General features: G+C 38.5%; 1 protein-coding gene across 4 annotated transcripts in view; it reads left to right on the top strand.

Annotated features, from left to right (window-relative positions):
* Window positions 1-15729, top strand: part of ANK2 (ankyrin 2) — a 382388-nt gene that overhangs the window by 50999 nt on the left and 315660 nt on the right. For 3 of the 4 annotated variants that reach the window (XM_056356314.1, XM_056356324.1, XM_056356334.1), the window contains exon 2: window positions 7842-7900. The exons of the other annotated variant lie outside the window; for it this stretch is intronic. In XM_056356314.1, the coding sequence (XP_056212289.1) occupies window positions 7880-7900 (21 nt within the window). In that variant the 5' untranslated portion in view covers window positions 7842-7879. The remainder of the gene's footprint in view (window positions 1-7841; window positions 7901-15729) is intronic. 4 annotated transcript variants of the gene reach the window in all.

The following is a 15729-nucleotide window of genomic DNA, read 5'->3' on the forward strand; positions in this document are numbered from 1 at the left end:
AAGCTCCAGTTACACGCAAGCTATTTTTTTTTTTTTTTAGGATTATTTTAAACTGAAAATATCGAGAAGAGCTTTGGGCTTTGAAGGCCTGTGCCAAAGTGAAGGAGTTCATGCTACTGGTGCTTTGAATATCAGGCATACTGTACAATTGATGTCCCTGACAGTATTGTATCTGTGAGCCGAGTTCTCGCTGCCTTCCAAGGAACCTGCACAAAGGCAGTGTTTGTTCTCCTTCTCTGTGACCCTGGTGACTCAGTGCCCTGCCAGGGCACTGAAACAGTTTGCTACAGGAACAAAAAAGAAGCTGGCTGTAGAGCTCTTGAAGAGGAAGATGCAGAGGCATTTAGTTTGAAAGTGCTTTAGCAGAAATACAAGCAAATTCATTTTAATGCATCACTTTTAACATTTTAGGCAGTGTATAAAGGTCTCGAGGATACAAATTAAGATTTGTATTCAATGGTTACTACGCTCTAGGGTGTAATATTTCACTTCCTGTGTTAAAATCCACCCTTAGTTACCATTTCTAACCACTATGAGTGGGTAAAGAACTGAGCAATACTAAGTTAAATCTCAGTGGCCATGTTTTTGGTTGGAAAATAGGAAGCTAAGGTTCTGACAGCACCGCTACTCCTATGCATCTGGTACCTATAGGAAAAGTCCCCCATGCAAGAAGTTCACCAAGGACTATCTATTCAGTATCAGGATGCTATATGTAAATGAAGATTACTCTGTCTTCTCGTAGGCTGTTGTTCTGGCTTGCAACTTGCTCTGTGTTAATGGTTCTTTAAAGTGAGTCAAATGCACCTCACTGGAGTTAAAAGTAAGATGAACTGAGCAAGTACATGATTCTTGTAGTAGCTTCAAGTTTTGCTTGATGTGATCTTAGTGGTTTGACAGGATTCATACAACTTCCTGATGCATAATTGTTGGTGTTACTGTCATCGCGATAGTCCTGCAGTTTCTTTCTTGCTTCTTGCCTTTCCTGTTGACCCCTGCAGCTATCTAAAAATCTGAAATCAAAGCAGTAGTACAGATTTTGACTCTATGAACTGACAGTGCTGTGATGGAGCTTGGTCTAAATGTGTTAAAAGCACATCCCCATTCCAAGCTTGAGTTCATATGAAGCTACGCCATCCTTCAGAAGTCAGTATACCAGGATTGTTCCTGTTGGTTGGGGGCAAACGCCTCTTTCTCCACAGAATAATTGTTTTTACCTTAATTTTGTTTTCTCCCAAAGCTTGCATGTCTCAAAATGTCTCAAAAGCTGAAAACTCCAAAGAGATACAGGAAGATGTGAGGCTTCAATTTCTTGTTTGATATGCACTTTTTGGTGCCTTTCCTGCACAGAAAGGACAAGAGTGAAACCAACCCAGCTGGAGGGCACAGGGCAGTGATGTCTGAGCGTAGTGAATGCATGTGACGTGAATTCCTGGGCCCTCTGCACTGTCCTCCACAGCCTCTCCCACACCCTGCCCATCCTGCCTATTCCTGCTGGCCTTCTCTCTCCCTGGCACCTGCTTTCTCTTCTCTTCATAGGAAGCCTGTGCTGATAATTAGTTCTCTGTGCAGCTTTGGAGAGAAATATGTGTAAAGGAATCCCACGTAGTAGTGCGCTAGTATGTTATCTCATGTAGTGATTGCTTGCACATCCTTAACTCCTGTTCCTCAGAACATTTCATTCTTGGGTTTTCTTGACCTTTTTTCTTATGCCTCTCGTCCCCATAAAGCTTCTTCTGTGCCGTCTTCACTCTCTTGCTTGGATACCTCTGTCCTAAGTTTCCTTTTCCAGGCTTGCTTTTTGCCTAGGCCATGACACTGACATCTTTTAAAGCAGGAAAACACTACTAGGCTGGGTGTCTGCTTCTCCCCGTCATCTGTCCTCTCTGTCCTGGTGGCCAATATGTAGAAAGTTAGGGTTTTAACCTCAAAGACCCTGCTTATAGAAACATACCTAGAGAGATGCAGATATGCCAGGGGATATCAGTAGCTGGAGACTGTTTCTGAAATGATGTAGGAATCTTCACACGGCCTTGTTTTTCACATGGAAAATCTCCTGTGAATCTGAAATAAACCCCAAGCCCCTACCAAACCCCAAAACCCAACCCTGTAGGGAACACAGTTCTGCTTCATCCCCTCTCTTTCAAGCACCTAGGCAGTCACAGAGCTTTTTTTTCCAAGGTAAAACAATTTTTACCTCCTTTATATAGGAGAAGCACAATTATTCAGACAGATGATAGTGGGAAATACCTTCTGTTTACTTTCCTTCCACACAGGAATGCTGAGGGTGAGTGCTATTGTTGTGCTAAGTGTGGTATGTTTAGTACCGGAGGAATATGAAATCTGATTAATAGAGCTTTTCTCATGTGCTTCCTCAGTGAGCTGCAGGTATCAGGATAAGCAAGTAAAGGTATCGAGGAACAAAAGTAAGGGAAGGCAGATAAATTGTTGCAGAAACTAACACTGAATTTCTTAAAAGATGAGTTAAAAATAAGATTTTTAAACACAACATATGTTACAGTGAAGGATAAAAGTGACTAGGTTGGAAGAATGTGTTTTTTAATCACATTCTAATTTAAAAAGCAAAACAAACCACAGTGTGTGCTTCTTGCATAAGGTACTCTGATTTCCATACCATGTTCTTGCATCTGCTTAAAGAGCATGACTATTTGGTGGACGTGGGATGAGCCAAAACAGACAACATGGGGGTCACTGTATAACAGTAGTGCTTTACCAGTCACTGCTAACTCTTGGTACGAATACTTTGAAGGTAAGGCAGCTTTTAGTTTGTCTGATCTTGGTGGACACAGATCCTGAGTGAAGGAGATTTGTCAGGGTTTCACAAAGCAGATGGCAGTACACAGACTTGGACTAAACTATTTTCATTTAAAGTCCTCTGCAGTAGTAGGAGAAATAGGACTTCAGCCTCGTAGCTATATTTATGTCTGTAATTGCTGGTTAATACAATTCTGGTCAGAGTGTTTGAAGGATCGTTTCTAATTGTTAGACAGACAAAAGACAGCATCATCCAGTAGCACAAATGCTATTTCACCAGAAGCTCAATGCTTAAGCTGTATACTGGTTTTCTCCCTGTTTCATAGTAACTATTGCATCTTTATCCTCCGTTAAAATTGGAGGAAGGTGAGGCTTGGAGCCTCATGGATGAAAGTGGTATTATGACACCTGCTGCTAATGTGGTCATTGTTTCTCTCTCTACAGTGGATATCATATTTCTCTTCAAAAAATAATATTAGAGAAGAAAACCATGCTTATTGTGTATGGTAATGTTTCTGGCAGTCTGTGCTGTTGTTTGTAATATGCTGGTATAGTATTGAGAAAGAGGAAAGGAGGGAGTGTGAAAAAGACAATCAGCTCTTCGTACAAATGGTGCAGCCAGCCTTGAAGATTAGTCATTTTAACATTTTATCGGTACTGCTAGATTCACTTCAAATGCCTAAGGAAACAGTAATGTAGTTTTTAATGGCTCATCAATTACTCTGATTTCTTCAATGCTTTATGACACACTTTATGCGTCCTCTTTCCCCAACCCAATAAATATTTAACTATACAAAGTGGAGCAGCTTTACAGAAGAAGCTGAGATGCCTGTCCAGTGTAACTCAGAGCTTGGGGATCAGGAAGGATTCTTGCATGGTGTGTTGGCATCATAAGCTCAAATGCTTGTTTTACCTGATTCAGAGCAGGATCTTAAACATAATCCACCCCCAACCTTGAGCCTACAGCATAATCTAAGTATGAAATCTATATTTGGCTAGTTTAGATACAGAATGCTACCCGTGACCAAATAAATCTCTTTTTTTCTGTTTGTTTTTTTTTTTTTCTTGTTGGAAGGTGTAGGAGGGAGTGGTGGAAGGAATGAGGGAACTCTTCAAGACTTTTAAAGTGTTCTTGAAACAAATCTGTGGGGATCTGCTGCACACTTTGGCACTAGCAGAGTTACTGAGAGATAGTTCTTCTGTGGGATAATGCCCACAACAAATTTTTAGAACTTTGTTGGTCGAGTATGTGCTTAACTGCTTTCTTGAACAGGAGGAGGTTCAAACCATGTCTATATCCCATTTAATCATGTGCTTAAGTGCACAGAACTGGCATACTTTAACAAGTTAAGCTCTTTGGCTATTGTTGTCAACTACAAGCAGTGACAATTGCAAACCCTGGTAATAGCAGAGATAGAAGAACCTAGGAGCAGTGAGCAACACCTGTTCTCAAGCAAGTGTGCCTTCAGCTTGACCTTGGCTTGGTGTTCCTTGAAGGAAGCAGCTGAGATGCCAAATGAAGTCTAACAGCTCACTTATTATATCTGCACTAAACTGATTCCTGAATCAGTACAGTCTCAGATGACTTGGGTTGTGAAGGTGCAAAATGAAGGATGTTACATGAAAGAAAAGGTATGGGATTCATTATTTGCGTATGACTCGCCTCGTTTGGAGTCTGTCTGATGGTGGTTTCCTGCATAACTACTTTTCGCTGATAAAAGAGAAATGTACACCTCATCTGAGTGGAATGCTTGTGATCTGCAGCTAGAATGCACAAAAGACAGCTGAAGTATGTGCATTCTTGATGATTACTCTTAATGCACAACAAGGGATGCTTGTCTTGATTTCATCTCTTCTGGTATAAGCTCCAGGCAATTGAATCAGCGTAATGCTTGCCAAATAGCAAAGGACAAAAATATTTTTTCCCACAGAAATAAGCTTTAGCTGTATTACTTGAAGTTCAATGTGTACTTTTTGTATGGGGCTTCCCATCTTTTTAAATTGCAAAGACAACGCTGCAAAAAAAGTCACTGAGGTCTTTATTATCACTTAAAATTGCCTGTGGAATGGATGTATGGGTATTAATTACAAACAACTGCAGGAAAACTAGCAGTGAGAGTGCCTGTGGTAAACAGGATTCACTTGTTTTCTTGCTAATCTTGAGAAGTATGCTTCCTCTTAAAAGGGGAAGGGGTAAAAAAAAAAGATCAAACCTAAAAATTGTCATGCTTAAGCAGATAGTTCTAGTCAGATGGCAATAATAGCATTGAGTTGTCATTTTAAGAATAAAAATATGTAATAGTACATTTTAAATCCAGCTAAGTATATCTTGTAGTTAAAGCACAATAGTGTTATACATTCTGAAATGGGCTTGTACCCTGGCAAAGTATGAATTGTAGCTGGCAGTTAATTTCTCTTAAAAAAGGTTAAACATGTACATGCATTTGGACTAGAGAACCAAAATTTTCTGCTTTAGAAGAGGATTATGATATGTATTCTGCCAGGGGAAAAAAAGTGTTCATTCAGAGGCATCAGAGAGTAGGCTGACAGGAGGTGGGAGTAGCAGAACTTGTGCAGTAGATGTCTGAATTTGGCAGTGATCTAAAATTCAGTCTAAAATAAAGTTAGTTGAGTACAGACAGAATTAATGTTGAGCCTGTACACTCTGTTCAGTGTGAGCACATAATGTGAAAAAGTAAAATTTCCATCTGAAATTTTTCAGAAAGCTTGGGCAAGCATAATGCTGCAAAGTATGGTGTTATGATTCAAAGAAATTCAGATGAGTTTTTGATTGAATATGAAAGCTATTTAGTTATGGGTTTCACCTATGTTTCTTATAATTTTCAAATTGTGGTATCAGTTAAGAAAAGATCTGAAAAGCCAACATATGGCAAAAGTGGTGGTATGGATGCCATATAAAATATTTTTCTTTTCAGAATCAGTGCTTGTAAGGATGTATTTTGAGTAGTTTAAGGCTCATCTAAGAAAATCCTACTTTTTGTAGTGTTGTAAACTTTAAAAATTATTTTCGGTTTCAGTATATAAAAGAAGTAGCAATAAATGCAATGCAATCACAGAAGAGTGATAGATGATGTGTGGATGGGAGAAATGAGTTGCAATTCATTTGAGATTTGCAGATGTTGTGACACCTGGCCCCTGCTATGGGGTATGGAGAAGAACAGGTGCCACCACCTAGATTTGAGCAAAGATACTTCTGCCTGCACAATTGTGATGGGCACCTGAGGCCAGTTCCAGGCTGTGCTGATGTGTTTCCCATCTGGGTCCTCAGCCTCTGGGCAAGTGCTTCTGGGTGAGAAGGGGAGGACGGGAGCTCTAGGAGGTTCTGAACTCATGGCTACCTGGTCTAGAAAGAAGGGTTTTGTTGAAGACAGATGCAGTGTATAACAACATAGAAAACCATATTTCTGTGGAAGAGGACTGTGATCTTGTCACGCATACACTGCTCTCGCTGCTCTCACTGCTCCTGACCAGATGGTGTAGATTTGTTACCGGTTTTGGGAGCTTACATGTACTGTTGCTCCAATGTCCTCAAGATAAAACTTGAATTTAGAACTCTTTGCTGGGATTTCACCTAACAATTGATAAAACCCTTACAGCTCTTCCTCCCAGGAATATATGCTTATATGACTGTTTCAGGTTTTGATTTTCAGATGTGATTTTAGTCCTTTTCCCTTAAGCAAAAAGCCTGAAAGACATGAGCCTCATAAAGCAAGGCAGCAAACAAAATTTTAAAACAAAGAAATTCAAGCCTCTTTATACTAACACCAGCTTTATGAGTTTGTGAACCAACTCACCATTTTGACTTGTTGGAGGCAGGAGCCTGGTGGGATTCCTGCTTAGCAAATTATGTGTGCTGGACAATCTGTCTTTGTCATTGTTGTTATATATTGCTTGCTAGTGTTGCCAAGTACATTTTGAAAGCTCTCTGTTCTGTTACAGAAATTGTGCTTTAACTTGCAGTCATCTCTAAAAGTGCTTTAGGATGGTAATTAATGCTCTAAGTAACCAAAACTGTTTCTATACAGTGCAGGGAATTACAGGACTGCAAAATGGATCATTTGTTGTATCATTTGGACAGATATGAAGTACAGATCTAATCCCTTGTGATATCCTCAATTTAATCCCTTAAGGATTACAAATTTTGGCTGTTTCTGGGTGTTTAGTTGGTTATTGTTAAGAATTTGAAGTTTGGATGTGAAAAGCCATGAATGCAACCGTTCCTTTCTAAAAAGCACAGTAAAAGCAAGAAAAGAGCATCAGCTCATGAAATGGTTTTGATGGCTTGAGAGGAAAGCCGGGGGGGGGGGGGGGGCGGGAGGAGAGTAAACAAGATGAAATTATGGAGTAGTGAATTAATAAAGACGCAAGCATTGTTGACAGCAAGCTTTTATCTACTTTCTCGTTAGTAACTAGTTCCTCAGAAAGGCAGTGGTACCTGCTGTTACAGGGCATTGTTTAATCTCTAAAGCCATGAGAGACTAATGACAGAACTGAGAAGGAACTGAGTGTTTAAAATATGGATGGATCCTGTGGAGATTGGCAGGAAAGCTGTACCTGAGTTCATAGAACTATTCTCACTAAAGTCTTATGGCTTGCTGTCCTCTGTTCTGTCTGCTCAAATACCTTTTCTTGCTAGTAGCTGTTAGGAAGTTGCACAAATTTCTGTACTGAAGACCACGCTGGGGTACTTGTGTTGAATGTTTTATATTTCCATTACTGCAACTGCAATTATGACTTTTCCCAGAGTAAATACAGAAAATGTGGAAATCTAATTATTGAGGGCATCAAGTAGCTTTTATTTGAAAATCATTTACTGGGGAGGAAAAAAGCAATAATAAGAAAAAAATCCTTAAATTCAATTACTGAATGCTTAGCTGAAGCAAAGTGGAAACATGTCATCTAAACAAATAATATAACCAAAACACATTACCTTACTAGCCTTACCTAATTTATAAGTACTGAAAACTTACTGGAGTGGAGACCAAGGTATGTATTCATGATAGATTTGAGAACATGGGAAATTAATGTATTTTTCCTTTTCTTTTTAGGTAAGTAACTGAAGGGGACATGAAGAATTGACATTTAAATGGCCAGCATGTTGCAAAAGGTATTTCACTTTAGATTGAAGAGGAATGCACGAGTAATTCATTTGAGTAAATATTTAATGAATATTTTCCTCTAAAAAAATTGATTAAAGCTTTTGTTCACGGAATGATTGAAAGAAGTAAAAATCAGCAAGATTGTTGGTGTTCATGCTATCCTTGACATCAGCATCTAATGGGAAACTGGATACCATTCTCTTTGCTTTTTATCAATGTAACCCATGCCAGCTGACCAAATACCAACCTGTGTGAGTCTTTCTACCTCTCTGGTTCGCAGTGGTGCTATTGAGCATGCAGGTAAAGTGTTTGTGGTGCTTTGCTTGCAGGTCACAGGTTATTTCAAGTTAACACATGCTGCACCATGCAGTAGTGGAAAGCAGCTGTGGGCAGGGGCTGTTGAGCTCTGCTTGCTGTCCCTATACGGAGGTGTAATCCTCCTTCACTATCGAACAACATCTGGACTGGCAGGAGGTCCTCACAGTGTCATTGTAGGGAAAAGAACCTGTTTTTAGCTAATTGGCTAAAACTATTTTATTTACTATAAAAGTATAAGAAATATTAACATGATAAATAGAATATGTAAGTATCATGCTTGGAATCTTTATCTGCCTCAGAATTTTCCTGAGTCAGATGAGATATTGCTAATTTTGCTGTCGGTCACTAGAAAGTTCGTTTTAGATGCTGATCATAAACTTGATAGATGGTGTCACATCTGATTTTTAAGAGATGATGTCGTCATGTAACTTTGAGAAAGCTAAACCAGTATCCGATCTCTAAACAGCCACTTCCTTGCCAGCCAGATGGTTATGTAGGTATGCAAGGGCTTATCGTGCACTGGGAACCAGTATCTGTAAATATGCTGCTAACAAAACTCTTGAGCTTCTGCTGGTGACACCCACACATAAGCTTCAAAGCACACCCTGCTGTATTTTCTTTACAATAGTTGTCCTACCAATTTTTTTTTTTCTTTTTTAAATTACTGATGATCAATTATAATTTTATGGAATGTTTGTTGTCAAATGTGGTAGTCTGTGAAATCCATCAGAATAGTACAGGCTGATGGGAAAGCAATGGTTACATGGAGTAATTGCAGTTAATATCTGTTAGGGATGGTAATGCAGAATTATTTGGAAGAATCTTCAGAAAAGCTGGTTAAAAGAAAAAGAATTCTGTCTTATAAAAATACCAGTGTTTCCTAATTATTCCCATTTGAATGAAAGCTATACTACTAAATATTTTTGACAGAAGAGTGGAAAGAGGAAGACAGGCCTTTGGATTAAGGAGTATGTCTAGGATACAGAAGATAAACTCAATTTCTGATTTCACTAAGGCAGAACTGAGGTTTAACTCTGAATTTCCTATTTCTGAAAAGATTATGGAAACTACTGGGTTTTTGGTTGTTCTCCTTCCCTAGATTTTGAGTTAAAAACCCCAAAACTATATTGGATGCAAAAAATTAAGTGTTGTCTGGCAAGATTTTCAGCTGAAAAATTCTGACTGGCTTTGCCTGTTGTAGACTTTCCATTATTGGCTGCATGTAACTTTATAATCTTTTTCTGCTGCTCTTGCTGATATTTCTTTCTCTCTGCTGGGATTTTACTGACACAGAAATGTCATGGAGAAACAAAGCCTCACCTGAAGCTGATTCAGTTAACTGGAGTTTGGGAATACTTAATCTTAAAAAAAAATACATAGAATCTCTACAACTTAAACTTTGATTGCACTTTAAGTGTGAAGTATTTTGAAAGATGGGGTATAAATGTGTTGCAGCTAAGCAAGGAAATAAATCAACCCTTTCCTTTCCTGAAACTTACTGTAGTTTTACTAGTTCAGAGACCCTTCTGAGCAGAAGTGGATAAATCAACATGTGAAAGGTAGTAATGGTAGAGCCCTGCTTATTATCAGTGAATAAATGCCTTTGTGGGAACTAAAATTTCTTTTAAGTCCCCAGAGAATGCCACAACATTGTTTTAGTCTTTTAAGAGGAATCGCTTGGCTAGCATTAAAACAAAATCCTGCTAATTGTGGCTGCTTTAGAATTATTTTTCAATTTGAGCAGCTAAACATTAAGGAAACCTCCAGTTATGAATCAGAAGCAAACTTTCAGTAACTTGGGAGCGATGGGTGGAGCCTGCAGGTCAGTGTAGTTGTTTCTTTCTGAAAGTGGTGATCTGATCTCCCCAAATCATTCCCTTATTCTTGACATATTCTTCTCCAGTGTAGGGATGCTGATGTAAGGCCTGAGTGCATGAGTGTTTAAAACTGGTTTCAGGCTGTGAAAGAGCTAGAGTTTCCTCTTCAGAGTTGATCCTTTTGGTAGGCTGAAATGCATCCCACTTAAGGCAGTGGTTCCCCTTTAGTCCGTGACGGGAGCTTAGGATTCATAGTATAGCAGACACACAACTGCATGAAAAATACAGTGGAGCACAACTTTTGCATTACTGGGATTTTTCTTAAGCAGTTACTTGGAACTAATAAGATCTATGTAAAAAACAGCATTAATTACTTGCTCGCTGGTTTTATGTATCAAACAAAAATATTGGATCTGATGCAATGCTTACAGGAGTACCTCATGTATTTGGTAAGCATAAAATTAATACAAGTTTGTCCCATATAGATTTATGTCTCATGAGTTACATTAGGATATGTGTGGGGAAACAGGTATCATTATATAAAAAGATGAAATTAGAGTGATTTGTTTCAGGCAATTTAGTTTATTACATTTGACATGTTAGGTCTCTGAAACATAACTAGAAGGTTCCTCTTGGAAACATGTCAACTCCTGTCTGTCTTGATGATCATCTGCATGTGTTATTACTCCTTCATTTTAACTATGTGCATTATGTCAGAAGCCAGCAGAGACTCTGCTGCTGAGGAATACAGAATTCCTTTATTTTTTATGGGAATAATAATCCAATTTTGTATTATGTCTTTGAAAGTTTTCAGAGGTCACCTCAGTAAACCAGGCATTGTTCTGTGAGCTGCATCATCACCATCCCAAGCAATCTCCCGTATGGGTTCTTGAAGTATAGATGCACTTCCTGCTCCACCCCATTTTTGTCTGTTATGTTATATTTTTGTCAAGCCATATACATAAGTTTGAGCTCTCAGTAAAAGATTTTAAACATGATAGGGAGATAATACAGTTCATTTAGGTTATTGCCAAACAACATGCTAAGATAAGGGATTCTCAAAAGTAGGTCAAAATCCTCTAAGATTTCAGAGTGTCAGTGTTCTGTGGTGATTTTGCCTTGCCTTTTTAAAAACACAAAGTTTCTAGTTTGTATGATTGTAGAGGTACCAGTGGAAATAAGAACTGTGTTCGTATGGATTTACCCAGTGCTCCACTGAGTGTTTGTACTGCCTGAAATGAGAGGTAGGTGTTCTTGTCTTCTTTCTCAGAACACTAAAGACTCAGCCATCAGACCTCTCTGTGTGTATATAAATTTTATATCACAGAACAAAATGTGTTTATTTGTCATTGGCAGGTAACAAGGTGGCCAGTGTTGTGCTATGCAGCAGGGAAATGCTGCTCTGTCTTTTACCCTTCAAGCTTCTGATAAATGGCAGTTAGTGGGCATGTGGTACGTGCTCTGTCTGCCCAGCTTTCCATGGAGCCAGGCAGCAGAACAGACATCACCCTTTCTTTCCTTTTTTTGTCTCTGGCTTGGCTGTTAACAGCCACATTTTTTTTCTCATTGGTGATCTTGAAAGAAGCAGTTGCTACAGCACCTGATAAAATAATGAGAGATGTAGTAATTGTATTTTTAAACTGAGTCAACTGGTGGGGTGGTCAACATACAGCTTCACAAGAGAGTCTGCCTGGAATCTCTTAATGATCATCCTGACGATTTTTCAACATTAGGAAACCAAAAACCTGTATGGATAGTAGCTGAATGGCAAAATCTGCCAGATCTCCTAACTGGGAGATGTTTATTGTGTCTTACTATTTAGATATGATAAAAGAATCTCTTTGCAACAGACTCAAAACAGTTATTCTTTCCAAGTGATGTGGTTTTGTATGTGATATATGTCCAGATAGAAACCGTTACACTGCATTTCTGTTATTCAGGGGCCTATGAAGCTGTTTTTTGAACTTCTCTGAGGAAATAAAACTTATTTTTAGTACCATATGTTTAGAAAATGCAGGAATCAATAGTTCTCCACTTCTTCATTAGTAAGCTTACACAGGAGTATTGGTATGCAGAGGGGCTACTGTGAGACAAAGAAAAAATATAGAGTTCTGATGAACTCTAAAAGTGGTCAACAGGACAGCAGATCTCACTGGGGTGGCTTTCTGTCTGCTCTACAGGCAAATACTGAGCTCAAGATGCTGAGGAGAACCTGTGGAGTCTACCCTCTGACTTCAAAGTGAAGTAAAGGCAATGTATCGCTTTGAAAACTGGTTTCTAGTTAGGGGCACGAGGGGCAAGCATTTATTCTGGTGAGCAGGAAAAACAAGAGTGGAAAAAAACCCTGTATGTATTTCCAAACTGGCTTATATTTTTTTATACAAATCTGTTGAAGAGTGCTGCAATATAATTATTTGCATTTGCAAATAATGTTCATAAAGCCAAGCAGTGACACTGAAGAACAGGTGAATTCCTGGACAGGATTTACCTTAATTAGTTTTAACTTTTTTTTCCAGATCCACAGCTAGGCAGTAAGAGTTTTCCTGCAGAATGACTTTACAAGATAAATATGAAAGACAACATTTTTTTGCTGTCTTTACATTAAAACTGTTGCCCCTGCCCTGTTTCTTTTTTTTCTTGTTAGGCTGCTTTTATGAATGTATGTATTCCTTTATGAACTAATGCACTATACATATGTTAGTGTGCGACTTCTACATGCTAAGCTTATTCAGCCACTATGATTTTTATACCACATTAATACCATATTTTCCAGTGGGTGAAGAGATTATGGTATTAAAAATCTGAGTCAGACAGACCTAGTGGGGAAGGAAAAATCATCCGTGCAGTTTGATGTTGCAATATATGGGTACAGATTTGCTGGGTCAGCAGTAGTGCAAAGTTCCTGTCAGTGGAATTTATCTGCTGAAAGATCTGTCCTGGGTTCCTAAAGAGACAAGGTACACCTGTGTTTGCTGTGTCTTTTTGTTTTTTGAAACATCTGGCAAATTCTGTAGCTTAGCAGTATACTGTTTGCATTTGTGCCAGTAAACTTTTAAAGAGTGATTCAGTGATTGCAAGACTCGCTGGAGCTTTGAGATATTTGGGAATTTACTTTTGTTTAATGCTAAGAATATTAAAGAATATGAGGTTACTACAGCAGTAGTCAGTCAGTATTGATCACTGTAAGCAATGTAGTATCATTTTTTGGGGAAAACTCCATGCTTGTTAGATTCAGTTTCTGTGGAACAAAGACTATAATTCTACATGCTAAATTCAGCTAATGTCAATGGAGAGGAGTCAAGTTTTGGAATGGAGCAAAGGGCGAATTTAATTTTGTTTTCTGATGTGTGTCTGTCTGACTTAAAAGAGTTGGGAAGGAGCTGCGTAATACCTAATCAGTTTAAAACTAACTCATTGGTTAGTCCTGATAACTGGACTTAGAAGCATTGGGAAAGATTTGGTTTACTGGAACAAATACAGAATTGGATCCTACGCTTTGTTTTGGAGAGTTGAGAATTGTCCATGTTCTACAGCCTGGTTTCATCTGGAGAATTGTGTTGATTAACTGTAGTCTATAATGGGGTGCTTCATATTTTATTTGTCTTTGTTGGAAGGTTTGATTCATAAAGGCTCAGTAACAAACGCAACCCTGCTTTTCCTCTTTACTTCAACAAATAGCAAAGATCAATTGTTTTACACCACTCAGTTGCTTACTGGGACTGGTGTTGTATCAGGTAATGGTGATCTGTAGTTGTCTGAGGAAAGGAAACTCATTTTTCCACACTGTGAACAATTGATCATCTTACCAAGTATTTGTGAGCCTGAGATGACTTCTAATCCAAACTGATTCCGAGTACTGTGTCACACACTCTACTGGTGGTATTTTCCTTTAGATAACTTCATTGTCATTTTACTGAAAAAGGCTGTAAGCGGAGGACATGTATTCATTTATTAAGATTTTTCCAGTGAGCAATGGATGTTTTGGAACTGTCGGAAGGGTCTTGCATCTGAACCTTACCTTTATTTTATAGTTTTTTTCCTCCTTAAAAAGTGGATGAGCGCTTCAGGAGTTTTTTTTTTCTTTGTTAGCATACATTAGAAGTTAAATCGCATCTTCTGATGTCTGTCTTAAATGCTTTTGTGCACAAATACAAAGCATGATGGCAGGGGTGTTGGACTAGATGATTTTTGAAAGCTGCTTCCAGCCCAAACCATTCTATGAATCTCTGAAAAGTCATAGTTTTTGCTGTACTCCTTTCCAGCTGTGTTGCTGTAGCTTAGTATTTATGTTTGTATTATGTTTAAAAATGGTAGAAAATGTTTATCTTTAAATTCTGTGTAGATATACAGTGACTTTAAGTTGTAACTATTATCTGCCTGTTTGAATTTTCGAAGGAACAGATACCTACATCTGAAAATAACAGCACAGCATTTCACGTTAAATGCTACTTTTGTTGGCAGCTTCAGGGGACATGAAAGTTTAAATGGGCATAATGAATAAATTACCCTTTGACTTCAGAGTTCCTTCAAAACAAGAATGAAATGGTATATGGTGAGTTTGTACTGCTTTTTGCCACCTTGTATTTCTTTGGAGGTATGCAAGAGGCTCATTTTCGTCATGATTAATCCATTGTGATCAGGCCTGTGTTGCAGAATGCAAGTAAAAGCATTTTTTTTTTTTTTGTCGCAACCAAAATGAGCAGAGAGAAGTCATGGTTATATTTTTTTTTTTTTATCTTCTTGGGATCTGTGACTACAAAACGGGAAAAATTCCAGAGTCTTTACAAAGACCTAAAAATATTTCACTCTTGCTATTGATTTTTACGTGAAATGCTTTCAGATGCTGGGGCAATTAGCAGCTAAGCTAAATACAACCAAAGAGGGACTGCTCTATCAGAAATTGAAGCTAATGGGCTGTAAAGGCACATGGGATAATTCAAGTGTCCAGCACTAGGTTTGAACCTAGACTGCCACCAGAAGGAGTGGGGAAGCTCGATACATTGGCCCAAGGCTGACTGATGCACTGTGAATGAGTATTAGCTGTTTTAAGACGTTGTGTAGCCATGCTTGAAAATAGAGCTTTCAGTTTAGTAGCTGGGAAGAAAATGGATGCGGAAAGCATCTCTTGCTTGAAGCAGTTACTGTTTAACCAGCAGATTGTACATGGCGTTTCTGTGGCTTATTCTCTTCTGATTTGTTTTCTTCTTTTTTCCTTGGGCATAAAAATAGAAGGAAGGAGCAACTTCAAATAGCTAAGATCTCCCAAAGCAGCTTTGCTTTATTTAAAAAAGAGCCCAAACTATAAATACTAAGGAGGTGTCTGATGAGGTCCTAAACCTTTCCATGGCTCGTTTTCCAGACATAAAGTAAAACCTGCCATGTGAAGTATTGACTGCAAAGAACAACAGGTTGGCTGCCAGTTTTTGGGTTTTTAAAATCTGTCTTAGCCTTTCTGCCAAAATCTTATTTATTGTCTTTTAGTACAAGCATGGCAGTGAAAAGGACCTTATGTTTTTCCAGTGAAAGAATGGGCAGTTCTTATCAGCCAAATTTTTTACATTCTGTTTATAAACATATGCTGAGAAAACACTTCATACTAATGCAGTTTTTGCAGTTTCCTTATTGTGCCAGAAGAGATGAAAACATAGGTCTGGCCACTTCGCAGAGCTACTTTTAAAAGATATTCTCCTTGTTTTAATGTT

The sequence above is a fragment of the Falco biarmicus genome, chromosome 1 (assembly GCF_023638135.1).
Source record: "Falco biarmicus isolate bFalBia1 chromosome 1, bFalBia1.pri, whole genome shotgun sequence".
In the NCBI taxonomy this organism is placed as follows: Eukaryota; Metazoa; Chordata; class Aves; order Falconiformes; family Falconidae; genus Falco; species Falco biarmicus.